This window comes from Calidris pugnax, unplaced genomic scaffold (genome assembly GCF_001431845.1).
Source record: "Calidris pugnax isolate Ruff unplaced genomic scaffold, ASM143184v1 scaffold133, whole genome shotgun sequence".
Classification (NCBI taxonomy): domain Eukaryota; kingdom Metazoa; phylum Chordata; class Aves; order Charadriiformes; family Scolopacidae; genus Calidris; species Calidris pugnax.
In genome coordinates, this window is record NW_015090977.1 from 5,453,550 (window position 1) to 5,480,690 (window position 27,141).

The following is a 27,141-nucleotide window of genomic DNA, read 5'->3' on the forward strand; positions in this document are numbered from 1 at the left end:
AGGGCGGCGGGGCGGGGCGGGCAGAGGACACCGCCGGCCCCGGAACACAACCACCCGCTTCCGGCCCCGGCGGCCACCGCGGCGGCGGTGGAAAGAACCGCGGGTTCGAGTCCCGGCCCCGGCAGAAGGGAGAAAGGCAACAGCTCGGTCAGTGAATCACGGGATGGTCCAGGTCGGCAGGGATCACCGAGTCCAACCAAACGCACCCTGAACAAGTCTGAGAGGTTGAGGGAGCTGGGGGTGTTCAGCCTGGAGAAGAGGAGCTGAGGGGAGACCTTCTCGCTCTCTACAACTCCCTCAAAGGAGGGGTCCGTCTCTTCTCCCAAGGAACAGGCGATGGGACAAGAGGAAATGGCCTCAAGTTGTGCCGGGTGAGGTTTAGGATGGATATTAAGAAAGGGTTATCAAACACAGGAACAGGCTGCATGGGGAAGGGGTGGAGTCACCATCCCTGGAGGCATTTAAAACGGGGGCAGACATGGTGCTGAGGGACACGGTTTACAGAATCACAGATTCTTCTAGGTTGGAAGGGACCTTAAAGATCATCTAGATCTTTAAGACTAGAGGAAATGGCCTCAAGTTATGCCAAGGGAGGTTCAGGCTGGATATTAGGAAAAACTTTTTCACCGAAAGGGTTATCAGCCATTGGAATGGGCTGCCCAGGGAGGTGGCTGAGGCACCATCCCTGGAGGTGTTCAAAAGACAGGTTGATGTGGTGCTGGGAGGTATGGTTTAGTGATGGTGTTGCTTTTCGTTTGTTGTGTGGGTGTTTATTTTTTGTCAAAATTAGGTTGACAGTTGGACAAGATGATCTTTAAGGTCCCTTCCAACCTAGAGGATTCTGTGATTCTGTAAACCGTGTCTCTCAGCACCACGTCTGCCCCTGTTTTAAATGCCTCCAGGGATGGTGACTCCACCGCTTCCCCACGCAGCCTGTTCAGTGTCTGATAACCCTTTCTTAATATCCATCCTAAACCTCCCCTGGCACAACTCGAGGCCATTTCCTCTTGTCCCATCACCTGTTCCTTGGGAGAAGAGACCGACCCCCCCTGGCTACACCCTCCTTTCAGGGAGCTGGAGAGAGCAAGAAGGTCTCCCCTCAGCCTCCTCCAGGCTGAACACCCCCAGCTCCCTCAGCCTCTCCTCACCAGACTTGTTCTCCAGACCCCTCACCAGCTCCGTTGCCCTTCTCTGGACCCGCTCCAGCCCCTCAATGTCCTTTTTGCCCTGAGCCCAAAACTGGACACAGCCCTCGAGGTGGGGCCTCACCAGTGCCAGGGGACAATCACTGCCCCAGTCCTGCTGGCCCCACTGTTCCCAATACCGGGATGGATGCTGGTGGCCTCCTTGGCCACCTGGGCACACTGCTGGCTCGTATTCACCACTATTTTAACTTGAAATTAAAAAGCAAGGACAGGAGGATGTTTACTGGCCCTCTCTCCCTGCCTGGTGCTCAGGAAGCTCCAGGGCTGTGGAAAAGCACTGGTGCTTCCCTCTTGGCCACAACAAGAAAAAGCAGCATACGTGGTGGAAGCTTCACTCCCATCCATCACCCCTCTCTTTGTTAGAATAGTTGGCTTTCTGGCAAGACCTCAGCAGTTTACTCAGAAAAAGAAAAAAATATTATTTTTTTTCCCTTTAGCAATAAATATTTTACGGGGAAGATCGACCAAGGCAAGCGATTTCCTGGCATAAAGCTTTTCCTTTGTCTAAAAGCTGGCACTATTGCCCTGTATTGAGTAGAAGGACAAAAGGCCCATTGCTCACCACGTGACCGTAGCAGGAGAGCGTCGATATCCCTTCATCACATCAATATCCCTTCATCATGCTGATATTCCCCCATATCACATCAATATCCCATCATATCGATATCCCACAAGACACTCCCACAAGGAAATGCTGGGACTCGTACCTGGATGTCCTGGGATCATTTCCTCCACCCACACAGCTCTCATGTCTCACAACACAACACGCAGGACTTTGATTTTTGACATCGCTTCTTTATTTTGGGAAAAAAGATACAAATTAGTTCCAAATAAACACCCGTCTCCTCCCTTAAACTGACCCTTAGGTTAGACTGCCCAAACAAAATGTGCTTATATTCCATTTTTCCTCTACAGATGCAACATCTGTAAAACCAAGGAGCAGACAGACACAGTGCTTTGATAGTTCCCTGCAGTGTGTGTGAGTGAGAACAACTGAAATAGCTGCATTCTCTTCAAATACCAGTCCAAAACTGCCACTGGTTGGACGTACAAAAGTGCCAAGTTTTGCCTGTGCCCCATTCACCATTTTTTTTTTTTTTTTTTTTTTTTTTTTTTTTTTTTTTTTTTTTTTTTTTTTTAATTTTTTGAAACGACCAAAGAACAGTATTACGAAGAGGCACGACAAAGGGATGTGTGTGTGTTTCCACTGCACCCCCACAGACATTCAGTGTCTCCCTTCCTAGGAACCACCTGAGAGATGAGACCCTTCCAGGTACCTACATACACTCTTTGGGAGACAGCGCTTTGCAGATCAGCACAAGTGACATTCCAGTTAAAAATAAGAAACAAAGAACCAAAGAGGTATTTTCCTCAGTTTTCAAAGAGAAAACCAAGGTAAAGCCAATACTGGCGCCCGAAGACGAGGCGTGTGACAATGTGCTGTGTCACCGTGATGCGTGTAACCAGAAAGGACAAATCATGACCTGGCAAAAGCAGCTCGTCCCCACGGATCACAAGCAGAGCCAGCAGCTCTCCCCAGGCACACGCAGTGAGGAAGGGCTTGCCAGAGTGACCACACCCCTGAGCAGCCCCATCCAGAAGCCATATATTCTTTTTAAAAGTTGCTGTTTGAAGGAGACAAGGATTAAACACCACCATGTAAACTAACCCTGCTGTATCACACGACCACACTGTGTGTGCAGAACAGCTTCCTCTACCTTCAGACACCTGACCTGCTTCAGCTCATCCAAAAATCTGTATAAATTACTACATTACGTCAACAGACTCTGTTGAAATGGGAAGTTACCTCTCCCAGAGAGGTTATTTTAGAAGTAATTAGGATTTCATTTAAAAACAACTCACATTTTTTTCCCCCCATCAACACACAGTGATAATGGAATAAATCCACTTTCCTTCACATTCAAGAACAAGTTTTCCCTTTGGAATGGCACTAGTTTCTTAATTGCAGTATTTACAAGGACAATTAAGTTTGGCATTGCCACTTTTCTCCAACAGGAAAAAAAGAGATAGGTAGATGCCAAGGGAATTACGGAAGAAAAAAAACAAATAACAGATACTAATGGTAGATCTAATACTAATAGATACTAATGGTTGTTGTCAGTGTCAAAGTCCAAACTTCTAATGGAAAACCAAAGTATAACTGGGACAGGGTTGGGGGAGGCTGAAGGGGGAAGAAGCACTGGTGTCAGAGCAGAAGATCCAAACATTTGATGAATCAAGGACCTTTAAAAGAAGTCCAGTCTCTAATCCACATTTTCATTTTGCTGAGTCTTCCTCAAGCTGGCCTGATCAGCCGTTGTGGAGGGTGTGCCAGTTCCAAAGCCAGAAGCACACGGGCAAGAGTCAGAAAAGCCAGAAGTATCTGCTGAGGAACAACATGCTCTAACAGCAAAAGGGTGACCAGAGATGATGCTGAAGATGACACAGGCAGCTGGACAACATCTCCAAGAACCCACTGCCAGCCCCTGAGGCTTAGACACAAGCAGTGAAGATCTTGTCCAAGCAGACGTTCCCATCACTGGCCTTTGCACGGTCCCAAATAAGACACTGAACATGACATGCAGGCAGACAGATGTTTGATGAGGTAAAAGACAGTAGCACCTCCCTTCTAGAAATAGTAAAAAAATGTATTTTTTTCACCTGTATGTAGACATTTAAAACTTTTCTCCTTACCCCCCCCAGTAAAACCTGCAAAAGATACAAGCACAATCATCAAAAAATACCAAGTCTGCTCAGAAGAGCTCTTAGGATTTCGTTTCCTCATATACAAGTCTGTTAAACTTCAGGAAGTGTTAAAAACTGGAATCTGACACCAGCTCCCCTTTCCCCCCCCAGTATAGATTTATCACACACACGCGCGCACAGAGTACATACTACATTCCTCTTTTACAGACTAACTGTTAAAAAAAAGGGATGATTGTTCTAAGCCACGGAGACTTGTGAGGTCTGGCTCTCATGGAGAGGCCATTCTCCTCTAAGTTTTTAACCTGGTTTGCGAGGCAAAGCTCTACTGCTCCTGTACATTCCTTACCAAACAAAAAAAATAGTCTTTTAGGGTGAGTCTAAAAACCCTGGACCTGTCAATTCCAGAGCCAGAGGGTCAGTTCTTGGCTGTTCGGAGCTTCCTACGGAAATAATCAGGCGCCGCATCGTAGAGCCAGTCGGCATCCACCACGCACAGGTCCCGCATGTAGCACTTGTTGGTGTGGAGCAGCCCGTTGTAGACCACGCAGGCGGGTTTGCAGTGGAAGAGCACGGAGGAAGGGTGGATGGCCACCGCCTGGTGAGTGTCCACGGTGCTGTAGGTGCCGTCGGGCTGCAGCTCGGCTGCATTCATGAAGAGGCTGTGAGCCAGGCAGCGGCGGATGTTCCCCGTGTCTGAGCGGGAGGACTCGATGGGCATCGATAGCTGTGCAGCGGAGAGAGACACAGGAGTAAGTGTGAGCGTGTACGTGCACCCTCGTGGGGAAACACAGCCCCATTTATTGGGCTTCCAAGCTCAGCTGATAGTGGGGATTATAAAAAGAATCTTGGGAAATACAAAAGCACCACCAGAAATTCAGCCCAGGTGGATGTTTAGGCTAATCCAGGCTAATAGCAAAGAAACAATGAGCCGCAAAATGGAGCCAGTCTCTCCTGGGAGTGAGTTTTAGGCCACCCAGCATCTGAGCAGGACAGGGGTGCCAAACAGTGGCTCCTGTGTCACATAGAGACTGCAGGCAATCCAGCAGCAGCTCCCACGCTGCACCTTCCGCTCTGTGACCAGCAGAACAGCGCTGATGGGAAAGCTGCTTTTTAATTAATGCTCGACTCCGTGAAGAAGACAGCCAGCACGGGCTGCTGGGGCTGACAGCACTCAGTGGCACACACAGCACAGTCACATCTACACTAGAGCAGCCAAATCCCTGAGGAAAAACTGTCCTCTACCCGAGAAGCCTTCCCAGAGCTCCCCTTCTCGCTTCACCTCTCCTCGACCTACCGAGCCCTGCAGCTCTGAGATTTTGGGATGCAGCTGCAGAGTTGGGAGTTTTACCTGACTATTCATGGGAGACTGAAAACAAACTCACATTTTCTCACCCCTCGGACTTGGTGCACAGTGAAATCAGTTTGGGGACAAACAGAAAAATGCAAACAGGTGGAACAGAGAAATACAGTATGGCAACAAGTTACCTTTACACAAATGTCCCTGAGCTGAGCTCTGACGTCTGACACGAGCATCATGTTCCTGCCGTTGACAAAGTTCTCTTTGCACCATTCCTGCAGCAGAGATGTCAGGAGTTAGAGGGGCTGTTTCTTCACCCAAGAAGCACAACAGTCTTTGGATACCATGAAAAGCAGAATCCTCTAAACACACAATCTTTCTCAGAGAAAAGGTGCCAGCCCATTTCCCTGTCAAATTTCTATCCCTGATTACTCCCCTCTGTCTACATTCCCTCCCACAGTGCCGAGAAATGGCACGCTGTTGTTCTCTTCCCACTCAGAATTGCTCTGCAAGGTCACTGAGTGCTGCAAAACAGCACTTGCTACCCCACAGGTGGTGAAAACAAATGATATTAAGAATGACAGATGCTGCAAGGAATGGGGTACACGACTCTACAGATCTACAAATCAAACTGAAGAGTTTATAGGGCAGGATAAATCAAAATCTGCTTGTAAATATGCTCAGTGTTTTTGCAATGAATCCTGCCAAACAGCAAGTCTCAACACTCTCCCACTCCCTCCTGTTTCCAGCTGGAACCAGAGAAGGAAGAGCCCTGGCTCTGATTACAGAACTGGCCTCACGAAGCTTTTGATAATCAGTTCTGCTACAGCTTTCTGGGGGATCCTTCGGTGCTGGAACAGCTTTCTCCAATTACCCAACTGTAAAGGATGAGTAAGTCATTGCTTCTCATTCCTTTGGAAGGATGAACATTGCACCAACCACAAAGGATGCAGATGTCACTCTGCTGTGTGCCAAAAAAGCTCCTCCCCACCCTGGAGATGGTCAAGACCAGGCTGGACAGGGCTTTGGGCAACCTGGTCTAGTGGGAGGTGACTCTGGGGGTTGGAACTAGATTATCTTTAAGGTCCTTTCCAGCCTAAACCCTTCTAGAATTCTATGAGCTCAGACAGCACTGGCCTCCTCAGAGCATCCTACCTTGTTGCCACTGACGTTCCTGAAGGCCCTGTACACGTTGAGCAGGGTAAGATGATCCCCCTCGCTGGAGATGAACTTCTTCCTGATGGATTGGACTTCATCCCGCCGTGCGGGGGGGTTGTAGAGGACACTGTCCACTGATAACAGCGACACGATGGTCAGGATCTCTTCCGTACAGTGGAACTTGGGGGACAGGAGGATGGTCTGCAAATCACAGAACAAAACTAATGTTGACCAAATCCACTCCAGGTGGGCAGGCTTTTCTGCTCGCCAGCAGCCCAAGAACTTTACCAAGCACTGTCTAAGGCAATTTCATAAACATTTGGGCCTAGAGACAACTGTAAATCCTCTTATGGGCTCACCAAGCAACTATCATGTTCTTTCCTGAGACTGGCCAGTCTGTATGCAGTACAAACATAGCGACTACCATCAACTACAGCATCAGACACTTCAGGAAATTGCTACAGTGCTACCAGCAATCCTGGAAAGTGCAAGGGAATTAGCCTTGTTTCACCTTCAGAGGTGCCAGAGGAAAGAAATTCTCTTTTAAAAAATCTCCCCGAATTAAATAACAAATGACAAATCAGCACAGCTGCTGGAAATAAATCTGTGTAAATTAACACACTGCAAATGTACCAGTACAGCTGCAGTGACCCCAAATTCCAGATCTTGCCTAAGGAGTTTGGAAGAGAAATGCCAATGGTACTAGGAAGAGCTCGTGAGATAAAAATTAGCTAATTTTTCTGTAGTTTTTACTTTAGAGAACTTTGGTTCCAGTGGAAAAGCTGACATCTTCCTTCCCAGGGGCGTTAGGACAAGCTGATCTTCCTTTCGTTCCACAGCTCCCAGCAGCTCCAGCTGCTCAATGGCTGCTTGGATAGCATCTGTCAAAACAAGAAGGTCCAGGCTGTGAGGGCCCTGGCTGACACTGGCAGGGATGTGAAGGATCAGCTGGTATCATCACCACCTCTTCCCCTGGCCAGAAGGACAAGTACTTTCTATTTAGAGAAATCAGTGCCCCAAACTCTCCTTTATCCCCCCTCTATCCCATAGAACAATCATCTTTTCCAATTTCAGTAGCAAAAACACAGGCAAAACTAAAGCTGCCATCTCCAGCTTTGAGCAGAAGCTGCATGAGATTCTCTGTGGCTTTCCTTGGCTGTTAAGACCCACCTTCTTGTTCTTTATGACTCAAAACTGCTCCCTGCTCTTTTCGGAAGCTGGACTCCCCAGCTCTCTGCCCCAACCATGGCTGCTCTGATGAGGCTGAGCAAAAGCAATGAGCAGTGAATGAATCTGAGACTTCTGGACCACCAGGAGAAGATGCAGCAGAGAGAGAGAGCTCCCCTTTCACAGCCCTGATGTTCCCCACTCCACCTTCTCCAACTGGCCTGAAGACATTATTTCTAAGCAAATCCTCAGTGACTCATTTGTCATTTTTTTCCAAGGCTGCCTTTGTTACTACTTACCAGGAGATGGTTTGGACATGAAGTCAAAGGTGAGCACATTGGGAACTCTCATGGCCAGGAGCTGAAGCATCACACTGGCCAGGTTACACCTGCACAGACAGAAAAAACAACTGAGATTTTTTTGTTGTTGTTTTGTTTTTCTTCTTTTTTTCTTTTCTTTTATTTGCCTATAAGCTAAGATGAAGTCCTCAGATCTGTGCTGCAGCTTGGCAGAGACTAGTCCAATGCTGGCCGGTGAAGCCTGACTTCGTAAACCACAAAGGGTAGGAGGTGAGGCCAAGATTTGGAGGAAAGTCAAGAGGACTATTGCCCATGAGTGTTTGGAAACTCAAAGCTCAAATGCCCATCCTGAGCAAACGCTTCCTGGTTTTTCTGCTTTGTCTCTAGAGTAGATTTTTCCTAAAAGTCAACCGATCACTCCCTAGATGCAGTTTTGCCATTCAGTTCTTTATACAGATCCATCTGTAATGGTACATAAAAGAGTTGTGGCAAAAAGTGTGACAGTATCAGGGTTCTTTTCTCACCTCTGTATCTCAGGTATTGTCATTTTGTCAAACTTCTCAAACTCATCCTCTGTGTAGAGCCGGTAACAGATCCCACTATCCTCTCTCCCTGCTCTCCCTGTTCGTTGCCAAGCCTGGGCCTTCGACACCCGCTGGACCGCCAACACCTCCAGACCAATGTCTGTGTGTGGAAAAGCATCACTTCAGTCAATGTCTGCTTTGAAAAACGTCAATTTGTAAGATTAACAACAAAAAAATCCCAGGGTCTGTCATCCAAATACTGCTCAGACTTCACTTGGTTTAGCACCCTCAAGCAAAGGTAATTCTCCTGTGCTGTGTCCATGAAGAAAAGATTTATTTGTCAGATATTTACCCCTGCATGCAAAAAAAAAAAAAAAGGCTCCCCAAAATCCCACACCTAAAACCTAGGACATTAATTTAGACAGTGCAGAGGGTGTCCTAAATCAGCTCTCAGTGGGGCTTATTGCCTCAAAGAACTTCTACAAAATTGAAAACAATCCCTGCATCGTTCCTTAGAATTCCTCACCAGGGCTGTACTTCTTTGCTTTGACCATGCCTGTGTCCACAACGTATTTTATTCCTGCAATGGTGATGGAGGTTTCTGCAATGTTGGTGGAGAGGATCACTTTGCGACAGCCCTGGAAGGAAGGAAGAGCAAACTAAAGCCAGTCAAAAGCCATTTTAGATCAGCTGCAACAAAAAAACGCTATTACTTTTGGCCAGCATAGGCCAAGCACACATATTGCAGCATGCTCTGACCACACACAGTGCTCACGATGCCAGCTCTCGTAAATTAAGATAATCTCTAGTTCCTAATCAGTTTCTAAAACATGTGCTTACACTTCTTGCAACAAAATACGCCACCCAGGACAGCTGTTATCAATATGTCTTTAAACCATTTTGGTTTCATTTCTGGCACAAGGGAAAGATCTGAATTCTTATTTATCTGCTGAATAAGTACAAAAAGTCCTGAGGCAGCACAATTTCCTTTCCTTAGGGCCCTGCCAAATATGCCTAGGTTTTTAGGTTTCTTAGTATTTGGCTGGCCCTGAAACTGGGTTTTTTTGTGTTTGTGTGATATGGACATAAATTTCCCATGAAATGTGGCAAATTTCAATTACTCTGCCCTTTTCACTCCCCCTAATCCTTCCTTCTTTTTATGATCCTGATGACTTATGGTATGTATCTGTTAATACCATCCTACTTGCATCGTCTTATACCACACTGGAACCAGTCACCCCAAAAGACAGTGGAGGCTATTACTTACTATCAGTACAGACTGTTTTAACACCTTAAATTCCATATTTCTTCCAAACACTCATGCAAGCAAACAGACCAACTCATATTGCCTCACCTTGGGGGCAGCCTGAAAGACACGGAGTTGTTGGGAGTAGGGCAGAGAAGCATAGAGAGGCATCACCACCATCTGTGGGCAACCATCAGGGAGGTGCTTGGCAATGTCTCGACAGGTTTTGGTCATTGCTTCGATTTCTTCCTGACCGGTCAGAAACACCAGGATGTCATGAGAAGAAGGTGCTTCCTGGAGCCAGAGGAAAAAGCAAGTGAGAAGTTAAGATGGTTTGGATAGGGAAGGAGAACTGAGATTGAAATGAGGTGTTGTCCTGACAGCAAGTCAGCAAAGCAGGTAAGGAAGAAGAAAAGACACACATGTGGTGCAAGGTTGGCAGCAGCCTGAAGTTCCCAATGGCTTCACCAGAGGTGAAGAGTAAACTGCATTTTGCAGGATTGAGTCTTAACAGGACGGAGGAATTACTTAAGGTCACATATCTATTTTGTTAAATAACTGTCCAGGACATGTGAGACAAAAACAGCAAGCCCCCAGGTACAAACCAGCAAACCCAGGTGAGAGGAACATTTAGGTATTAGGTATGAATTGACATCAGAGAGCTTTGCTTAACATCCTCCTTTCAACTCCAGTCTCGATGTACAAGTCCCACAATCCTATCAACTGCAGCATTTTCAAGGCATTTTATGTGGGTAATAAACAGTTTTATTAAATGATTTACAGCTTAACTATCTGGCAGTTTCACATTCAAACATTTAGTCACAAAATGTCTATAAACTGTTATTTTAATAAATCCCTACTTGCTCTGCGGTTCCACATTGACAGTAAATTAGAATAATCTCCACGCTTGCTGTCATCTTGTCTTGAGCCAATCCAACTGACTAATCCAGCACATTCCCAAACTATCCCAGAGGATGCAGTGAAGCACCTCAGGGACTGCCTTGGCAGCCACATCTTCTGTGAGCACCCCCAGCCAATAATCCATGAGCCCAGGGAGGCACAAACCTGAGGAGACCACCATACCTGGTGGATTTGGAAGACTGACACCAGCGCTGCTTGGAGGTAATCGCTCTGAGGCTGCTTGGTGTAAAAGATCTGAATGGGATGTTGCCGGCCTTCTAAATAGAGAACAGGAGCTCCATTGAAGTACTGGGAGAACTGGTCAACATCCATTGTAGCTGACATGACGATCACCTTCAATGTGAGTATAAAATGGGTCAGCAATGCAGTTTAGACACTTACCAGTCAGACCAGCCAAAAGCCAGCCTCCTGAATCCAAGATATATGCTTAGAACAACGAAAAGCACACGGAGTTTGGGACAGGAGAGTGATCTTTCCTTGTTAAAGCCATCACCTTTGGTATCCCACAAGCATAATGTGTTGGTAGGATAACATGAGCAAAGACATGTTAAAATTATCTTCTGACATTTAATAAACAGACCTGAGTCCCCACAAAAGTAAGCTGCACAAAGCTCTTGACTGCTAGGACCCTACCAGTCCCCTCCATGCCCTCCCCATCAAAACCAACACGCTCTCACACGCCTCCTCATGCACTCACATAAATTCTTGTTGTGCACCTGACAGACATGGGCTCCCCGGTGTGAGCATGTCATACAGCTGCCACATCAGACAGAGCACTCCTGTGCCCTCAGCAACAGTAGAAAAGCCCCCCAAACAATGTGTCTACTCTACAGCTCACATTCAAGGGACTCTTACAAAAAAAGGCAACGTGGGTGCGACCAGAAACCTTGTTCAGATACCTTATACCGAGCCCACACATTACAAGTTCTAATCTATTCAGATTTAAAGGGGCTTTTTAGGAACAGGAAAACAGTCAAGGCTGAAATTTCAAACGCTTTGGCAAATCTCAGGAGGTACTCATAGAGCTCAAGGTCCAAGCCTCAGCCCTGCCCCTCACTGCCACCCTAGGTGCACGTACCTTCAGTGGCAGTTTGCCCAGTTCCTTTCGCTTCTTTTGCGCGGCTTTCACCACCCCAAAGAGCACATCCGTGTGGATCGTCCTCTCGTGGGCTTCATCCAGGATGACAATGCTGTACTTCCGCAGCATGGGGTCCCCGATAGCTTCGCGAAGCAGCATCCCATCTGTTAAAAACTTGATCCTGGTTTCATCAGACGTGAGATCGTCGAAGCGTACAGTATAGCCAACCTATGGGAGTGACCATTACAGAAAGTACAAGCACATCGTTAAACTTGGATTTCTCGTGGCCAACCAGGACCCCAAGCAGACTCCGGAAAGCGTAACCGTGACCAGGCAGTCTTGCAAATCTAATAATCCACCCAAAGGATGCTCTCAACGTTGTATCCCAGTTGGCTTTTTCCCAACTAGAAGTTCATCACAAGTGTTCCATGTTTCCTTTCCTTCCTCCCCTGCTAGAAACTACTCCACGCTCTCTGAAGACTTTATATAGGGAAATTCTTTCCCCTCCACTTTTCTCCCAGAGATTCACAGACGTGCACAGATTCAGCACTCTGCTCTCCTTGACAGTGACTTTTGATACACAGAGCAATGTGTATCGAAGAGAATGCAGTATTTTTTGTTCTATTCCCTAACCAGTATTTTTTTTTCAAATGGAGGAACACAGATAATAATCGAGGAGTAAAATACCACTGAGAGAGTCAAACATACCCCCACCCCAAGCCACAGAAGCAGGTAAAAAGCTAGTTTTTCTACTCAGGCGTATTATTAAATCCTGTGTCTGTTTATCTTACCCATTAAACCCTGACACAGTCCCACTGGCACTGCAGTACTAAACCAACTCCCTAAAGACTTTGTAAAGCAACCTACCAGTTTTCCCAGTTCTGTCTTCTTCTCATCCGAGACCCTGGTGGCTAAGGATATAGCCGCTACTCTGCGGGGCTGGGTCACAGCAATGATGCCTTGGCGGCCAATTCCTGCTTCGTAGAGGTACTGAGGGATCTGAGTGGTCTTCCCTGAACCCGTTTCTCCTAAAAAATATCAAAGGAATAGAGTTTTTCCCTTTTACAGCATCTTCAAATGAAACATCCCAACTCATTTTTTTTATGTTAACTTTTAATCGTGTTTCAGGATGAGGAGGCTGAAGACAGGAAGAGGTTGGACCACTTGGCCAAAGTCACACCGTAAATCAGCAGCAGGCCAGGGACAAAGCCCAATGCCTTGGCTCAAGTCACTAGATCACTCCTCAACAAAAATCCTTTCACCCGGGTTCTCTCCAGCCCCATTTTGGTTCAGAAGCCTATTCCAGTCTGTCCGGATATGAAGTGTTTGCTGAGCGACACAGCCAACATAAGAAGGTAATCGTGCAGAACAAGGAATAGACACTGATTCAGTTTCATGCGTGTATTTACACTATATGCTAGGAAGTTTCAAAGTAGAGCTGTAAGCAAATTAAAGTAAAGCTTTTGCCACAACAGCAACTAGCAAGTTATGGTTTGAGACTCTCTTAGAGGAGCAGTCAGGGCACCAGCAAGTCCTCTGTGCCTTCCTGAAATCAGAGATGGCCCTTTCAGGCTCAGGTGAATGTCTTCTCCACCCACACAGCACTAACACACAACATGACAAGCGCTATCCCCTTTCCCCTCAGGTGTATTTCCAACACAAACTCTGTGTGGTCTACACAGATGGCCTCTACCAAAGAGGGCAATCAGCAAAAGCAGAGAGACAGCTACCATCAGTGCTTACTGCAGCATCGGCAACAAAAAGGGCAACTTACTGGGGGTGAGTATAAAGCAGCACAAATCAGTGCTTAGAGGCACTGCAAGTGAAACTGTCTCGAAGCACAACACGTAGGGAGGAGCAGAGAATCTTTTCAACATCACTGTCGTTTTCCTGCACTTTTTGGTACAGCTTAAAACACATCTGTGACTCAAATCTGACCCCCCTCAGCTTCCTACTGGCCTGTTACAAGAATTGCTTTACGTGAAAGAGTGCGAGGCTCTGGAAATCAGACCCCTGAGCTCTCAGTCCTTGCAAGGCAGCCTCGGCACGGAGCATGCTGGGGAGCGAGGTGAGAACTGACAAGAGACGGAGGAATAAGCGGGAGAGATTCAAAAGGATCCCCACCAAGCAGAGAGGAATCAGAAAGCCAAATCGTAAGCACCGCAGCTGCAGACTGGAAATAGCATAAGTGAGCTTTTTAGCTCACTCCACAGCTGCAAAATTTTAAGTGGCGTTATTGTAGGGTATATTTAGCAAGCAATAATGACAATCTCAGGATTATACAGAGGGGAGGAGATAAACACAGTCATATCTATCAGTTACCATGACTAATTTATTTTTTTCAAGAGTTCATTTATAGGAATGAAATACAAAGCATTTTTCATTGAATTTCAAGAAACACTGAGTCTTTAGACTTCCAGCTGTATGTCTTCAGCTCCCGAAAGTCAGGCAAAAAGCTTATTAGCTTGGGCTCAAAGAAGCCATAACAAAATTAGTCAATACCCCTGAAAATGTCTCTAAAAGGACATGTTTTTTTGAAAAGTGGCCACTTGGCTTTCAGTTGAGGGAACTCCATGTGGACGGTGAAACAGAAAGGAGAGTGAAACATTTTTGCCTGTTCCATAAAAATTAAGTCACCAGCTGCCTTAACCAACGCTCAAGAATAAAAACATGGCCAATTTACCAATTTCAGATTTTTGCCCAAATTCTTTCTGTGCCACTTCTCAGGGGCCGCCCCATTCCCTGATGCCCAGCCAGACCAGCCCAAACCCCACACGGGGGACACCCGCTGCCCTTCTCAGGATGCCGCCGAGCCCCGGGTCTGTGGCGCTGAGTGAACCCTCTGCCGGTGCCGCCGCGGCCCACCCGGTTCCCGGTACTCACCGATGAGGACAGCGTTGTCCAGGCCGCGGAGCTGGCTCAGCAGAGGCCCCCGCGCCTGGAAGATGGGTAGGCCGCGTCGCTGCGAGTCGGCGCTCGGCGGGTGGCGGCGCGACGGGGGAGAGGCGGGCAGCATGGCGGGGAGCCGGGAGGGGAGCGCGGCCTTCAGCCGCTTGGCCGGGGGCGCCCCGTCGCCCTGCGGCATCGCCCCGCTGCCGCCAACGCCGCGCCTCAGGCAGCGCGTCGCCCGGGAGACGGCTCGCGCCCCGCCGTGGCGTTAGCGTGCAGCCCACGAGACCCGCCGCGCGGAGCGGAGCATCATGGGAGATGTAGTCCAGGAGCCTTGTGGGCGCCATTTGCAGGGCATCACTGACCCCTTCCCACCTAGCAGGGGAGCAAAACCCTTCCCACCACGGGAGCAAAACTCCAGCTAAAACGGGCAGAGTCGACTTATTTTTAGGGAATAATCTCTAGATTAGAGAGGCAGGTTTGAGGGTGACGTCACTCCAATTTATGACCGATCCCTGTCACCACACCCGGCTGAGGATGCACCCTCCAAAGAGGACTGTGGTATTTAACACACTTGTCTGTGGGACAGGCGGCCCGAGAATGGTCTCAAGGGCAATTAAAGGCAGTAATCTGACAGCAAAAGTCTATTTTGTCCCAGGGTACAGGTCAGCGATGCTCCTGAGCTCTTCCCACAGTGACATCATGGCGTCACTCTGTGCAGAGGAGGGTACGGCTCTCAATGTTCTACCACAGAGGGAGGACACGTGTGATGAAAGCAGCTGTGGAAGAGCAAGGATGGACAAGCAGCTGCACCAACGCATGACTTGGAAGAGGAGGTCACCCTCAGGAAGGGGCACATGGCCATCTCCATCCCAGGGTTTGTCCCAGCCCCTGGCCCCGTCCTTCAGCTTCATCCACAACGTCCCACCAGCAAACTATGAAGAGGCTCTTAAGCACTGAACTAAAAAAAAAAGGTTTTGATCCAATTCCTGTCTCAAAATTTACCCTGAAGCAACACTGCCCAGAACACTTTTAATAATCCCAGAGAGCAAGATTTTTTTGGGGAAAAAAAAATATAAGTCTCCTTTAAGTTTTTATTAACCTTTTAACAGATAAAATCCAGATACAAATGGACTCACCAATTTGGTTTATCAGAATCTAACACGCTGCTTGTGAACAAAGCATTTCCCCACACGATCCCAACACATTCATCTCCTGGACTACAAACAAGTTAAAAACCTGTAGCGTTTTTAAGAACAGCAAAATCTGAGACTAAGCAAAATGATAACGTGTGCGTCACAGGTCAACCTATCCTCCCAAATTTGGGAAGACGACGCAGTTTCAACACTATCTGTTTTTATCTATCATAATATAATCAATAAAGGGCCACTGAGTACAGTCCATAGCCTCTTAGGAGCGACTGAATGCAATGAGCTGAACTGTGCTCTGAATTCCCCAATTAGATATTTATAATCAACGTAACTTCAAGCTAAACCTCTTTCGGTGTCACTGACCTGCGCTGGACACAGTTCTCCCCCAACAAATGTCAGACATAAACCAGGAATTCAACATCTTGAGCACACTTATGGGAAAAGCTTGCATTAAAGCTATCTCTTCAAGGACTTGCTTTTTCCAGCCTCTGACTTTTCACCAACTGCCTCAAGACTGTAGGATTGTACAAAATATTAACAAAAAAAGGATCCACAAGACATTTTATTCAACTTATCATCTGAGATGTTTGAGCAGTTCCGACTCCAGCCAAGTTTTCTTCCCTAGTGCTCCCAAGTCATTTAAGCCTGTTAGAAGAGTGCATGTGTGTGTGGGGCTGCATTTTGTAGAATTACCTTTTCAAACAAACCAGGAACCTGGTGGTCTGAACACAGAGTCTTTGGGGGAAAAAAAGTCATCAAAATTTCAGCCCTCAAGTGTATGCACACAGAGGCCCAACTGGCAGAACACAAAGCCCATGTTACACTGCATGGTGTACTTCTTACATTCAAACCAGACTGGAGATGACAGCATCTCAGATTAAAAAAACAAAACTCTTTTGCCATTGAAATAGGGACTTACACTTCCAACCATCTTGTAGCTGTTTTATCCAAGAATAAAAAAAAAATGAGTTAAAACCCCAAAAGTTGTTTTTGTCCCCGTAAAGTTTCCCATATAGTTTCCTGTATCAAATAACTTGATAAAAATAAAAAATGCTTTAGAAATCACTTTAAACAAATACCCATGGTCTTGTTAACTGAAGTTGACAGGAAATCATTTCCAGTTTCAGTTTTTTTTGGCTCCACGGATTATTACTTTCATTACCAGCACAACAAATTCCCTGACTGGGAAAGACACTGGTAGCCTGGAAGTGTTGTGGATCAGACTGTTGTTTCATAAAGTGCTTGTATTCAAAACCATAGAGCCGTCAAAAAGCGTCCTTTCTGCCATGGGGAATGAGAGACTCCCCAGGATGGAACTTTATTCAGGTCAGTCTCTCCCAGTTGTCGCTGGGTTTTGGCACAGACACAGATTAGCCTCCAAGGCGCTGACCTTCTCCCCATGCAAATCCTCCTGGTCGTTCTTCTGGCAAGGGATTGTAATTAGGGTCATCCTCTGGCGTGTCAAATATTGCTTTCCTGGAAAACAGAAATTTGGGGGTTATCTTTAGAATACATGTTTCACAATATGACCAAGACAGCTCAAATTCTACACATGTACAGACAGCCCCCTCTCTCAAAAACAGCCTGTCAAAGCAGCAGTGATTAATCCCCAAGTCACACAAGGGTATAAATAAAAGCCATCTAGAAGGCCTAGAATTATGCACCTAAATCAACTGAGATTTACAAGATTCAGCTGAAAGTTAGAATTCTACCTCCAGCATAAGGCAGAGTTTCACAGAGGGGAAGGACAGGATAAGGGAGAAAAGCATGAACGGGATAGGGAAGAACTCTTCCCATCTTGAGAAGGGGACAAAGTAAGAGTCACACACAGGCATTTGTTATTATACATAATAAATATATAATACAAGCATATATTATTATCTCAGTCTTGCAGGCAGGATGCAGGCATTGACAGGCTGCCTTGAAATCCACAGAAGAGCCTGCATTTGGGACATTAGAGGCCTGGGTTTCTTAACTATTACAAAAATCATACTTAATCTTGTAGGTTATTTTGCCTCTCTCAAAACTAGTTTTTAGAGGTTCTCTCTCTGTAGATTTGTTTATCCAGAAACAAAAGTGGAGCATATTCTTTGAAATAAACTAAAAAACCCCATTACTGACTGTGTACAAGCAATCACTACATCCAAAATGTCTTCAAAGTAAAGTGTGTTTAACAAGACAGTTCTTAGAATAGCTAAAGGGATTACTTCTCTTCACTCAGAGTGACAGGCCTTACTTTCCAAGAAGTTTTCAGAACAGGAAAAAAGAAAATACCAGGGATATTAGAGGATTACCACTAAGACATCAAAGAAAATTAAAGTATCTGGGGAAAAAAAAATAATTCCACAATTCTAGACCCAGACAAGAATCAAAAGCAGCCTTCTGCACACAGACCTCTGAAAGGTTTTAAGTGGCAGCCTGAAGACAGGCTCACTGAATTTCACTGAATTTCACTGAATTTCTAGAGTTGGAAGGGACCATAGAGATCATCTAGTCCAACTCCCCTGCTGAAGCAGGATTGCCTAGAGCTAGAGCATGTTACTCAGGACTACATCCAGGCGGGTTTTGAAAATCTCCAAAGAAGGGGACTCCACAACCTCCCTGGGCAGCCTGTTCCAGGGTTCCGTCACCCTCACCGTGAAGAAGTTTCTCCTCATATTTGAGTGGAACCTCTTATGTTCCAACTTGTGCCCGTTGCCCCTCGTCCTCTCGGTGGGAACCACTGAAAAGAGTCTGGCTCCCTCCTCCTTCAACCCTCCCTTGAGATACTTGTAGGCGTTGATAAGGTCTCCCCTCAGCCTTCTCTTCTCCAGACTAAAGAGTCCCAGCTCTCTCAGTCTCTCCTCATAAGGGAGATGCTCCAATCCTTGAATCATCTTTGTAGCCCTACGCTGGACTCTTTCTAGTAGTTCCCTGTCCCTCTTGAACTGGGGAGCCCAGAACTGGACACAGTACTCCAGTTGTGGCCTCACCAGTGCAGAGTAGAGGGGGAGAATGACTTCCCTTGACCTGCTGGCTACACTCTTCCCTATACAACCCAAGATACCATTGGCCTTCCTGGCCGCAAGAGCACACTGTTTACTCATTGCCATTTTACTGTCCACCAGGACCCCTAGATCTTTCTCTTCAGTAGTTGCCTCTAGCGGGTCCACCCCTAACCTGTATTGGTGCCTGACATTCTTCTTCCCCAGGTGCAGGACCCTACACTTTTCCCTGTTGAACCTCATGAGGTTCTTCTTTGCCCAGCCCTCCAGCCTGTCCAAGTCTCGCTGGATGGCAGCACAGCCCTCCGGGGTGTCAGCCACTCCTCCCAGTTTGGTATCATCAGCAAACTTGCTGAGGATACACTCTGTCCCCTCGTCCAGGTCACTGATGAATATATTAAACAGCACGGGTCCAAGTATTGACCCCTGGGGGACTCCACTGGTTACAGGCTTCCAACTTGAACCTGCTCCATTAATAATTACCCTTTGGGTCCTGTCACACAGCCAGTTCTCAATCCACCTCACTGTCCCCTCATCCAGCCCATACTGCCTCAGTTTCCCAATGAGGATGTTATGGGAGACAGTGTCAAAAGCCTTGCTGAAGTCAAGGTAGATGACATCTGCTGCCCTCCCCTCATCCAACCAACCGGTTATGGCATCATAGAAGGCTATCAGATTGGTCATACATGATTTACCCTTGGTAAACCCGTGTTGCCCACTTCCAATAACCCCCCACTCTTCAACTTGTTTGGAGATGACATCTAGTATGAGTCTCTCCATCACCTTCCCAGGGACAGAGGTGAGACTAACTGGTCTGTAGTTCCCAGGGTCCTCCTTCTTGCCCTTTTTGAAGACTGGAGTGATGTTGGCCTTCCTCCAGTCCTCAGGCACCTCTCCTGTTCTCCACGACTTCTCAAAGATGATCGAGAGTGGTCCAGCGATAACGTCTGCCAGCTCCCTCAGCACTCGTGGGTGCAACCCATCAGGCCCCATGGACTTATGAATGTCCAGTTTGGCTCACGCTTCTTCCACAGAGGAAGAGAGTTACTGAGACAGCACACGCTGCTCCAATAACCTTGGGATCCTCCTGCACCCTCTGGGAAAATGCAAAATCGCAAATATTACTTATTGCACGTGTGTTGTTGGAGACCTGATTTCTCCAAAGGCGCATTTATATGAAGGTAGCTCTTGCCAGAAATGGCCTTCATCTTCTAAGGCCAAGTGAGATCAGCACAGGTCCACAGAAGCACCCAGTGCAGCTGCTCTGGGACAGCCATTCCTCTGCAGCCATCAGCTGTACAACTACTTGCTGAAGACAAAGTCTATACTGAACAAAAATAAACCATCCATGTAAGTGCACGTGTCCAATCAAACAGGAATGACCCATCAGTTAAACTAAGCGCGGGTCTGAATATGACATTTTAATTATCCAGGCTTCTGGAGTCCAATTCAAACAAACAAACAAAAAAGAGAATCAGTTCAGCTCTAGACAATTCTAAGAGTCTGATGGAGCTCAACTTCCAGTGTCTCAACTGCCCTGTGGTTTAGGCAAACTGCTCTCCCCCAGGCTGCTGGGCAGCACTACAGGTGATCACAGCCTTCTGCACAAGAGGGAACTGAGTAGGAACAGCCCCACTCAACAGTACAGACACTGAAATCTTTTGCCAAAGTTGTGAAATAGAGAAGGATTCATAGATGAAAAAAATATTAGCTATATTTATGCCTCAGTCACCCTGTTCAGACACAGCAAGACTCTTCTTACTCCTCACACCTCAGTAAGAGACACATCTTTGGTGCCACCAACAGGCAAAGCTCAGGTAGCAGAGACTAAAAATTGGTACCAAAGAAATTAAGGATTACAAGACATCTTTAGCCTTTCTCCACAAGATGTTAGTTCCCACTTACACACCTGAAAGGCCTCCCTCCTTTTTTTGGCAACACAAGACTTAACTAAAAGAGCAAGTACAGACACAGCCCAATTCTGTCTCAGACTAATTCACCAGCAGTTGATGTGACTGAATTATAAACAGTTTTCCACACAAGCATTTTTTCTGCATCTGTTCCAAATCAAGACACTGATACTTACAGGACAGATGGTGTTCTCAGAAGTCTTCTACCACCGGGCTGATTGGGAAAGACATCCTCTAAGAAAAAATATATGTGCCCAACGGCAATGCCTAGTACATAAAGAAAAGTCAAATGGTGATTTTCAATACTTCTCCTTTACCACTTTCAAATGCTTCACTAGAGTTTTCAGGGGAAAAAAAAAAACAACCACCACAAAACCAACCACAAAACCACACAGCGATTCTTTCAAAGAAATTATGATAAGGAATACAAAAAACAATGAAGCACATTGATATCAGATGAAAAGCTTAACTTACGCCACAAGACATTAATACAAGGAAAACTGCTTGTCATTATGAAACATACTGATGGTATGGCTTCATTAGCATTGATAAAACCAGCAATATAAGCTATTTTACTTCAATAGCTTGATGCCCACAATCAGGTTATACCTGGGCTGATTCCAAGTAATAAGAAGCCAAAGCATCATCTTTGCATCCTTGTTACAGTATAAAATACGCTACAGTGTTTAGAAAGCAAGAACAGCCTGGTATAAATATAACACCATTATACCAGACTAATACTTAATTAAGAGGCATTTAGCCCTTTGGTTTTTCCACATTTTTCGTTTCATGTAAAACACCAGCAGGAACAAAACATTCCGATTCTTGCAATTCCTTACCCAGGAGATCCACGATGATGGAGTTCCCCAAAAGTAGCGAAAAGCCCATCAATACCCAGGGTAGAAACGGGGCTTGAAAGATGAGAAGGCCAAAAAAGTTCATCCGGACGTAGGGATTCCTGCGGCTCCACACGTACACGAGCATTATTGTGAATGCCTGACCCAAGAAAACCAAGTTCACAAACAGGCCAAAAACCTGGGACGGGTAGTTAAAGAAAAACAGTTCACCCAGTAATTGCTGTGAGCTCAAGCACGAGAAGAATTTCACAGATTAAGCTGTAATTCCATGTTTTCCATACAACAGCTAACTCTGTTTTCCCAGGTTCAAGTAGATCAAACCTACTGTCAATCAAACTCAACACCCATAGCAGGATTCAGGGTATCTGCAGCACAAATAATCTCTTTAAAGTATAATTTAGCATGAAATCACTAAAGCACCAGCATTTCTCTTAAACAACTTGAGCATGATTACACACCTGAGAGGTCCCCTCTTAGCTCCTAATCTCATTTCCATAATCCTGTCAAGCAGTAAAAAGTGTGAAAGATGAGTCCAGTATTTAACAGCAAGTCACAAAGCATTCAAACCTAACAAATATTCTTGTCCCTCGCGCTACAAACAACATATATTATCATTTAAGGATTAAGATAAAAGTAACATCCTGGTTTCAGTTCTCATTCACGTATCTTCAGCTTTACTAAAGCAGTTGGTAATTACAAAAAAAAAAAAAGGATACAGTCATTAAAAGTCCTCCAAAAAGGAACATAAATACAAAATCTGCCGTCCGACCTCGAAAAGAGCCTTCTTCAAGCATTCGGCAGTAACGATATCTGAAGTTGTAGGTCAGGAAAATTTGATTGCAAATGAGTTTAAAGAGAGATCCAAGCAGAAAAGGATTCAATTCTACACGAGCTTAGATGTAAGTTTCAGGTCAATTACACCACGTTACTTTGAATTTTCTCCCCTATGTCAGAAGGAGCCTGACAGATCAGGCTTGTACAACCAAGTCTTAACACCACAAAAATAAAAGGCAAAATTCCTGAAAACTTATGAAGGAGATTCTGTTGATGTCCATTCCTGACACCAGTGAAGGCGACATCGTTAAACTCCCGGGAGCTTCACGGTGGAGCGGAACCAAACCTCTGCCTATAAGCACGTACAGCAACACTCCTGTACTCTGGAGCTCTGCCTTCCAAGGGAAAAAACCCAACTTGATGAAGGATACAAAAAGATCATGTTAAATAAAAAATTAAAGCCAACTGGTCCAAAGAATAAGTAGTTTGTGATTAACCTCCATACCTGGAAATAAGACAAATACAAGGTTTTTAAACATGAGAACTAATTTTTATTGTCTAAATACAAGCAACAGCATAACTGACATATCTTTTACAGTCAATGAATAAGACACAGTGATCTGCACTCAAGCTCCAGCAGCTTTTTTAAGATATAATTTCAATATGAAAAGCCATAGTCACTTGCAACACTCAATTCTGAGAGGACAAGCATTTCCAAACCCACCCATTTACTTAAAAACCTCCCATACTTTAGAAAACACTTACTTGAAAGTGTTTAAATATTAGCTCAGGGTTGAAATACAGCTGGAAGGGTGTGATTAGTTCTAATTGCTGAAAAAGAAGAGAACGTTTACTGGAATCAACACACTAACAAGAAGCAATACACACCCAAATAATTAACCCCCTTTCTCTGTCAAAAAGAGCCCAAGGAGACTGCAGTCACCGCGCTTTCTAGCAAAACCCAGCCTTGACAACCTCGCCAGCCCCCCTCAGGTTATTTATTATTATTTATTATTATTTATTATTATTTATTATTATTTATTATTATTTATTTGTGCTCTGCTCCTCTCCAGGTCTCACGGCCGCTCGCAAGGCCCTAAGGGGAAGAGACGCGGCCCTGGGTCGGGGTGGGCGTCCCAGGTAACCCCCTCCCGCGGCTCCCAAGCCCACTCCTCTCCCCAGCCCACCGGCTCGGCTCCAACAGCCCTCACACCCCTGCCCGGCCACCCTCCGCCACTCTCAGGGAGGGAGCGGCCGCCCAGGGCCGGCCCCACCGCCCACGGGCCGGGCCCTCAGCGGGACCGGCAGGAGCGCGTCCGGCAGTGCCGGGGCGACCCCACTCACCACGGCAGCGGTGGTGAGGACGCAGGCCGTGGTGTAGGCCCGCGTCACGGGCGGCACCTGCAGGTACTCCTGCCGGAAGGTCTGGTACGCCATCTTAGCGCTCCCCCCCACCCCCGGCGCCGCTTCCGCTTCCGCCGCCCCTCTGCGCCTGCGCGCACCGCCAACCGCCGGCGGAGCCAATCGGCGCCGGCTCCTCGCTTTGCCCGTCCCCCCGAGGGCTGGCGCGGGTGGTGATTGGGCCGCCCGTTGACCTTCGAGGCCGCTGATTGGCTGCCGGCGGGGCTGCCCTCCTGAGGGAGTTCGAACGAGGCGGGAAGCGGCGGAGGAGCGGAGCGGCGGCGGCTCCGGAGCGGCAGGAACGGCCCCAGTGCCCCGGGTAACAGCGGGGGAGGCCGCGGCTGCACTGAGCTTCTCCTCAGCCCCGGGCTCGGCCCTCCCGCCCGCAGCCAGGCCCGCCGCCCCGGGGCCTGGGGTTCGCTCTCCTTCCTTCCCTCCCTCCCTTCCCGCCGCCGCCATGTCGGTCAATCCCATGGCCTACGAAGCACAGTTCTTCGGCTTCACCCCCCAGACCTGCATGCTGCGCGTCTACATCGCCTTCCAGGACTACCTCTTCGAGATGATGCTGGTGGTGGAGAGCGTGATCCTGAAGAAGCTGGATGGGATCCCCGGCTGTAAGATCAGCCCCAGCCAAATCCGGAAGAGCACGGAGAAATTCCTTCTCTTCATGAAGGAGCACTTTGACAAGCTCTTCAGTAAAATGGAAGAAGTGCTGCTGCAGCTGGTCTTAAACATCCCCGAGAACGTGCTCCTTCCCGAGGACAAGGTCCACGAGCAGTATCCCTACAGCAAGGAGCAGTTCCAGGCGCTTCAGGAGGAGATCCAGCAGCTGCAGCAGCAGTACAGGGCCGAGGCCGCCGCCGGGCAGGCGCTGAGGGCAGAGCTGGAAGAGCAGGACGTCGTTCGGGCCGAGCTTGAGAAGATTTTGCAGTGGTTTGATGGGCTGGACAATATCTGCAGGGAGCACGGGACCGGCAACTTCAAAGAAAGCTTTGCGTTCTTGATGCAGCACTCCAAGAAACTGCAAGATGTGCTGAAAGATGTCGAAAAGAAAAGCAACAAGCTGAAGAAGCACGAGCAGTTATTGTAATGGAAATGCTGAAAAGACAATAAAAACCATTTAGACAGCTTGCTTAAGATGATTGGGGTGTATCTTTCCAGAAGTGCCTCCCCTAATCCCTTACTCCTCCAACTCTGCCAGCGTCCAGACTGAAAGATGTTGAGCTGTGTCAGTTTGCACTTATTTAGCACTTCCCCAGGGAAGCAGAGAGAGGAAAAAGCCTTGGTTTTCTGTGAAATGTAACTCTGAAAATGGTGATTGGGAATAAATTTTGGGTTGGATAACCTGGCTGTGCATGTACCTTCCGGGCCTTAGGAGCATTACCTCTGAACACGGTGCAGCATTTGTTTATTTTGATTACTTAAATAATCTACCTATAAGAATGTCTAATTAGAGTTTCCACACTGATACCAGTTCAGAGTCGACATTTTTGGCTGTGAGGACTTTGTACCAGTTTCCCGAAGGAGTGGATTTGCACCAGCAGCATCTCGTTCAGGCTGAGGTGTCCTTCTTTTAAAAACCAAGAGGTAGGAACTCCTTAAAGACGAGTGAGACAGTGATGCCATTGTCAAGGTTCTGACGAGAAATAGGTCTGTTTGCATCAATACTGAATTTCAACCCCATTTCTGAAATTTTGGGGCTTCTTACCACTTCCCAGACGTTGCGAAGAGGCAGCTTGTGTGTCCTTGAAGCCAGGACAAGCTGCTCCACAGACGGAAGATACAGAAGCCACGGGAGGAAATGAGCAACTCAATCACTTTGTCTTACTTTAGCTTATGTTGCTTTGTATATATTTTGTTTGTTTTCACTTTTGTTGTCCAATGTCCTTCTTTTTTTACTAAATAGCAAAGTTCATTTTATTCATGGTTAATCCAGTTTTCCTGTAAAAAATGGTGAGAAGATCGATGTGCTTGAGTTCTTTGAAATCACTTAATTAACCTTATTCTGTCTATACTTGATTCAGAGTACATTTCACTCTGCCTGTGTTTTTCTGTTGGCCTCGGCGGGTGTGGAATCTTCTGTACAGATGTAGCCTGAAATTTAATACTAATTTTGACTTTGCTAGTTATCTGAAATACATTAAACTTGTGAATAAGTTAGAAGTTACTGTCATAAAATAATAAAAAATTAGTATTAAAAGCATAAAATACACTTTGCAATTCTTTCTTCCCAGACTTGTGAAGGCTTCGTACAGAACTGGCTCAGCAAGAGCTTTGTCTTCAGCTGTATGTTGCCTCGAGGTGTGGCCAGAGACCCCTGAGATTTGGTGGCCACTCATGGAGAAAACGAGTTCCCGATGTCCAGCTCCAGATTCCTGGAGCAAGCGTTAGGCCGGGGGGAGGCCAGAGCTCAGAGGAGGAAAAAAATAGGGAATGGGGTAAAAATCAACGTGTTTGTTCAGAAAACAACTTAGTGATTTAAAGCGTATCTAGTGTTCTCCAACTTGAAGTTTGTAGAAGAACTTGAAGAGCAGAAAAACATGATTAATCCAGTGTCCACTGTAGATAATTTTACCAAAAACGTGGATTGTTGGATTTTATACCCTCACCATCAGTTTTGTTGCAGGAAAGCAGCCACGAGACTTTAAATTGAATGCGAACATGTAGGTATCGTCTCATTTCCTGCTGAATGGGGAAGAACAGCATTTGAAGAACCCGCTGAGAGATGAAGGTGGTAACTGGAACCCCAGGAGCCCACGGAGGGTCCCAGGAGAGAGCAACAAGCATCTGTTTGACAAAGTGGGGATGAAACAACTGACGGCTGCCTGTTGAGGGCACGGTCCAGAGTAAGGTCTGTCCAGAGCTCGTGCTGTCACGATACGGTCATTGAAATCCTTGAAATTATTGGTGCCCTGTATTAGAAATCAACCACATAATTATGTGTTGGAAATCAATGAGTAAATCAATAACATGAAGAGGTAAAGAGCCGTTTATGGCCAGCAGAGGTTCTCAGCAGGAGATGTGTCACACTGAGCTGGCTCCTTGGGCTTCTCCTCAGCCAGGGTTAAACGCCGTTGGGCTGATGACAAACCCTTTTATTTGAAATATGTGACAGATGGTGACTGGAGGCCTGTGAAGGAAAAAAAAAAACAAAAACAAAAAAGGACTTTGCCGTGACCCCTCCGGAGGTGCCGGCTTCTTAAATTCCACCGCTATTCAAACCCCGGGACCTAATTTCTCCTCTTCAGTTTTTGTTCATAAAAACGATTTAAAGAATAAAAGCCTCTAACTGCGGGGTGGTGGGACACACGGAGAAGGGCGAGGCCACGTATAATCCTTCCCAAAGGGTAATAAAAAGTCTCTCCAGGAGAAACAGGATTTTTCAGTAATGAATGTGGTAGCATTATATTGAATAATTATTTGATGAGAGGGAATAATGCTATTTAAAAAAAAAATAATGCTTGCCTATGAACAGCCAATAAGCATTAAAAGTCTTTTTTAAGAACGTTTTTCAATCAATGGGGGATGAAATGACTATCCACGGCAGGGTTAGTGGCGGGGGGGGGGGGGGGGA

The 27,141-nt window shown here is 46.6% G+C and overlaps 4 protein-coding genes across 4 annotated transcripts in view; 1 reads left to right on the forward strand and 3 right to left on the reverse strand.

Moving 5' to 3' along the window:
• The window catches only part of C1QBP (complement component 1, q subcomponent binding protein), a 7,641-nt gene extending 5,647 nt beyond the window's left edge, over positions 1-1,994 (reverse strand). Inside the window, exon 1 of the mRNA XM_014953032.1 lies at positions 1,963-1,994. Within this exon, the coding sequence (XP_014808518.1) occupies positions 1,963-1,994 (32 nt within the window). The remainder of the gene's footprint in view (positions 1-1,962) is intronic.
• A 1,905-nt stretch (positions 1,995-3,899) lies between these two features.
• DHX33 (DEAH (Asp-Glu-Ala-His) box polypeptide 33) lies at positions 3,900-14,717 on the reverse strand. The gene is made up of 12 exons (XM_014953401.1): positions 14,485-14,717; positions 12,469-12,629; positions 11,602-11,829; positions 10,686-10,856; positions 9,711-9,896; positions 8,883-8,994; positions 8,357-8,516; positions 7,833-7,921; positions 7,120-7,247; positions 6,364-6,567; positions 5,397-5,483; positions 3,900-4,635 (listed from the first exon to the last, which is right to left on the reverse strand). Exons 1-12 carry the CDS (start codon positions 14,684-14,686, stop codon positions 4,327-4,329), a joined length of 2,037 nt encoding a protein of 678 aa, XP_014808887.1. The 5' UTR covers positions 14,687-14,717; the 3' UTR covers positions 3,900-4,326.
• An 853-nt stretch (positions 14,718-15,570) lies between these two features.
• DERL2 (derlin 2) lies at positions 15,571-23,652 on the reverse strand. Its single transcript, XM_014953387.1, has 7 exons — positions 23,511-23,652; positions 22,932-22,997; positions 22,598-22,671; positions 22,109-22,202; positions 21,375-21,570; positions 20,712-20,802; positions 15,571-17,117 (listed from the first exon to the last, which is right to left on the reverse strand). The coding sequence occupies exons 1-7, from the start codon at positions 23,601-23,603 to the stop codon at positions 17,012-17,014; spliced, it is 720 nt and encodes a 239-aa protein (XP_014808873.1). The 5' UTR covers positions 23,604-23,652; the 3' UTR covers positions 15,571-17,011.
• A 154-nt stretch (positions 23,653-23,806) lies between these two features.
• Positions 23,807-25,775, forward strand: MIS12 (MIS12 kinetochore complex component). The gene has a single exon (XM_014953052.1). It carries the CDS (start codon positions 24,025-24,027, stop codon positions 24,655-24,657), a length of 633 nt encoding a protein of 210 aa, XP_014808538.1. The 5' UTR covers positions 23,807-24,024; the 3' UTR covers positions 24,658-25,775.
• The last annotated feature ends 1,366 nt before the right edge of the window (positions 25,776-27,141 follow it).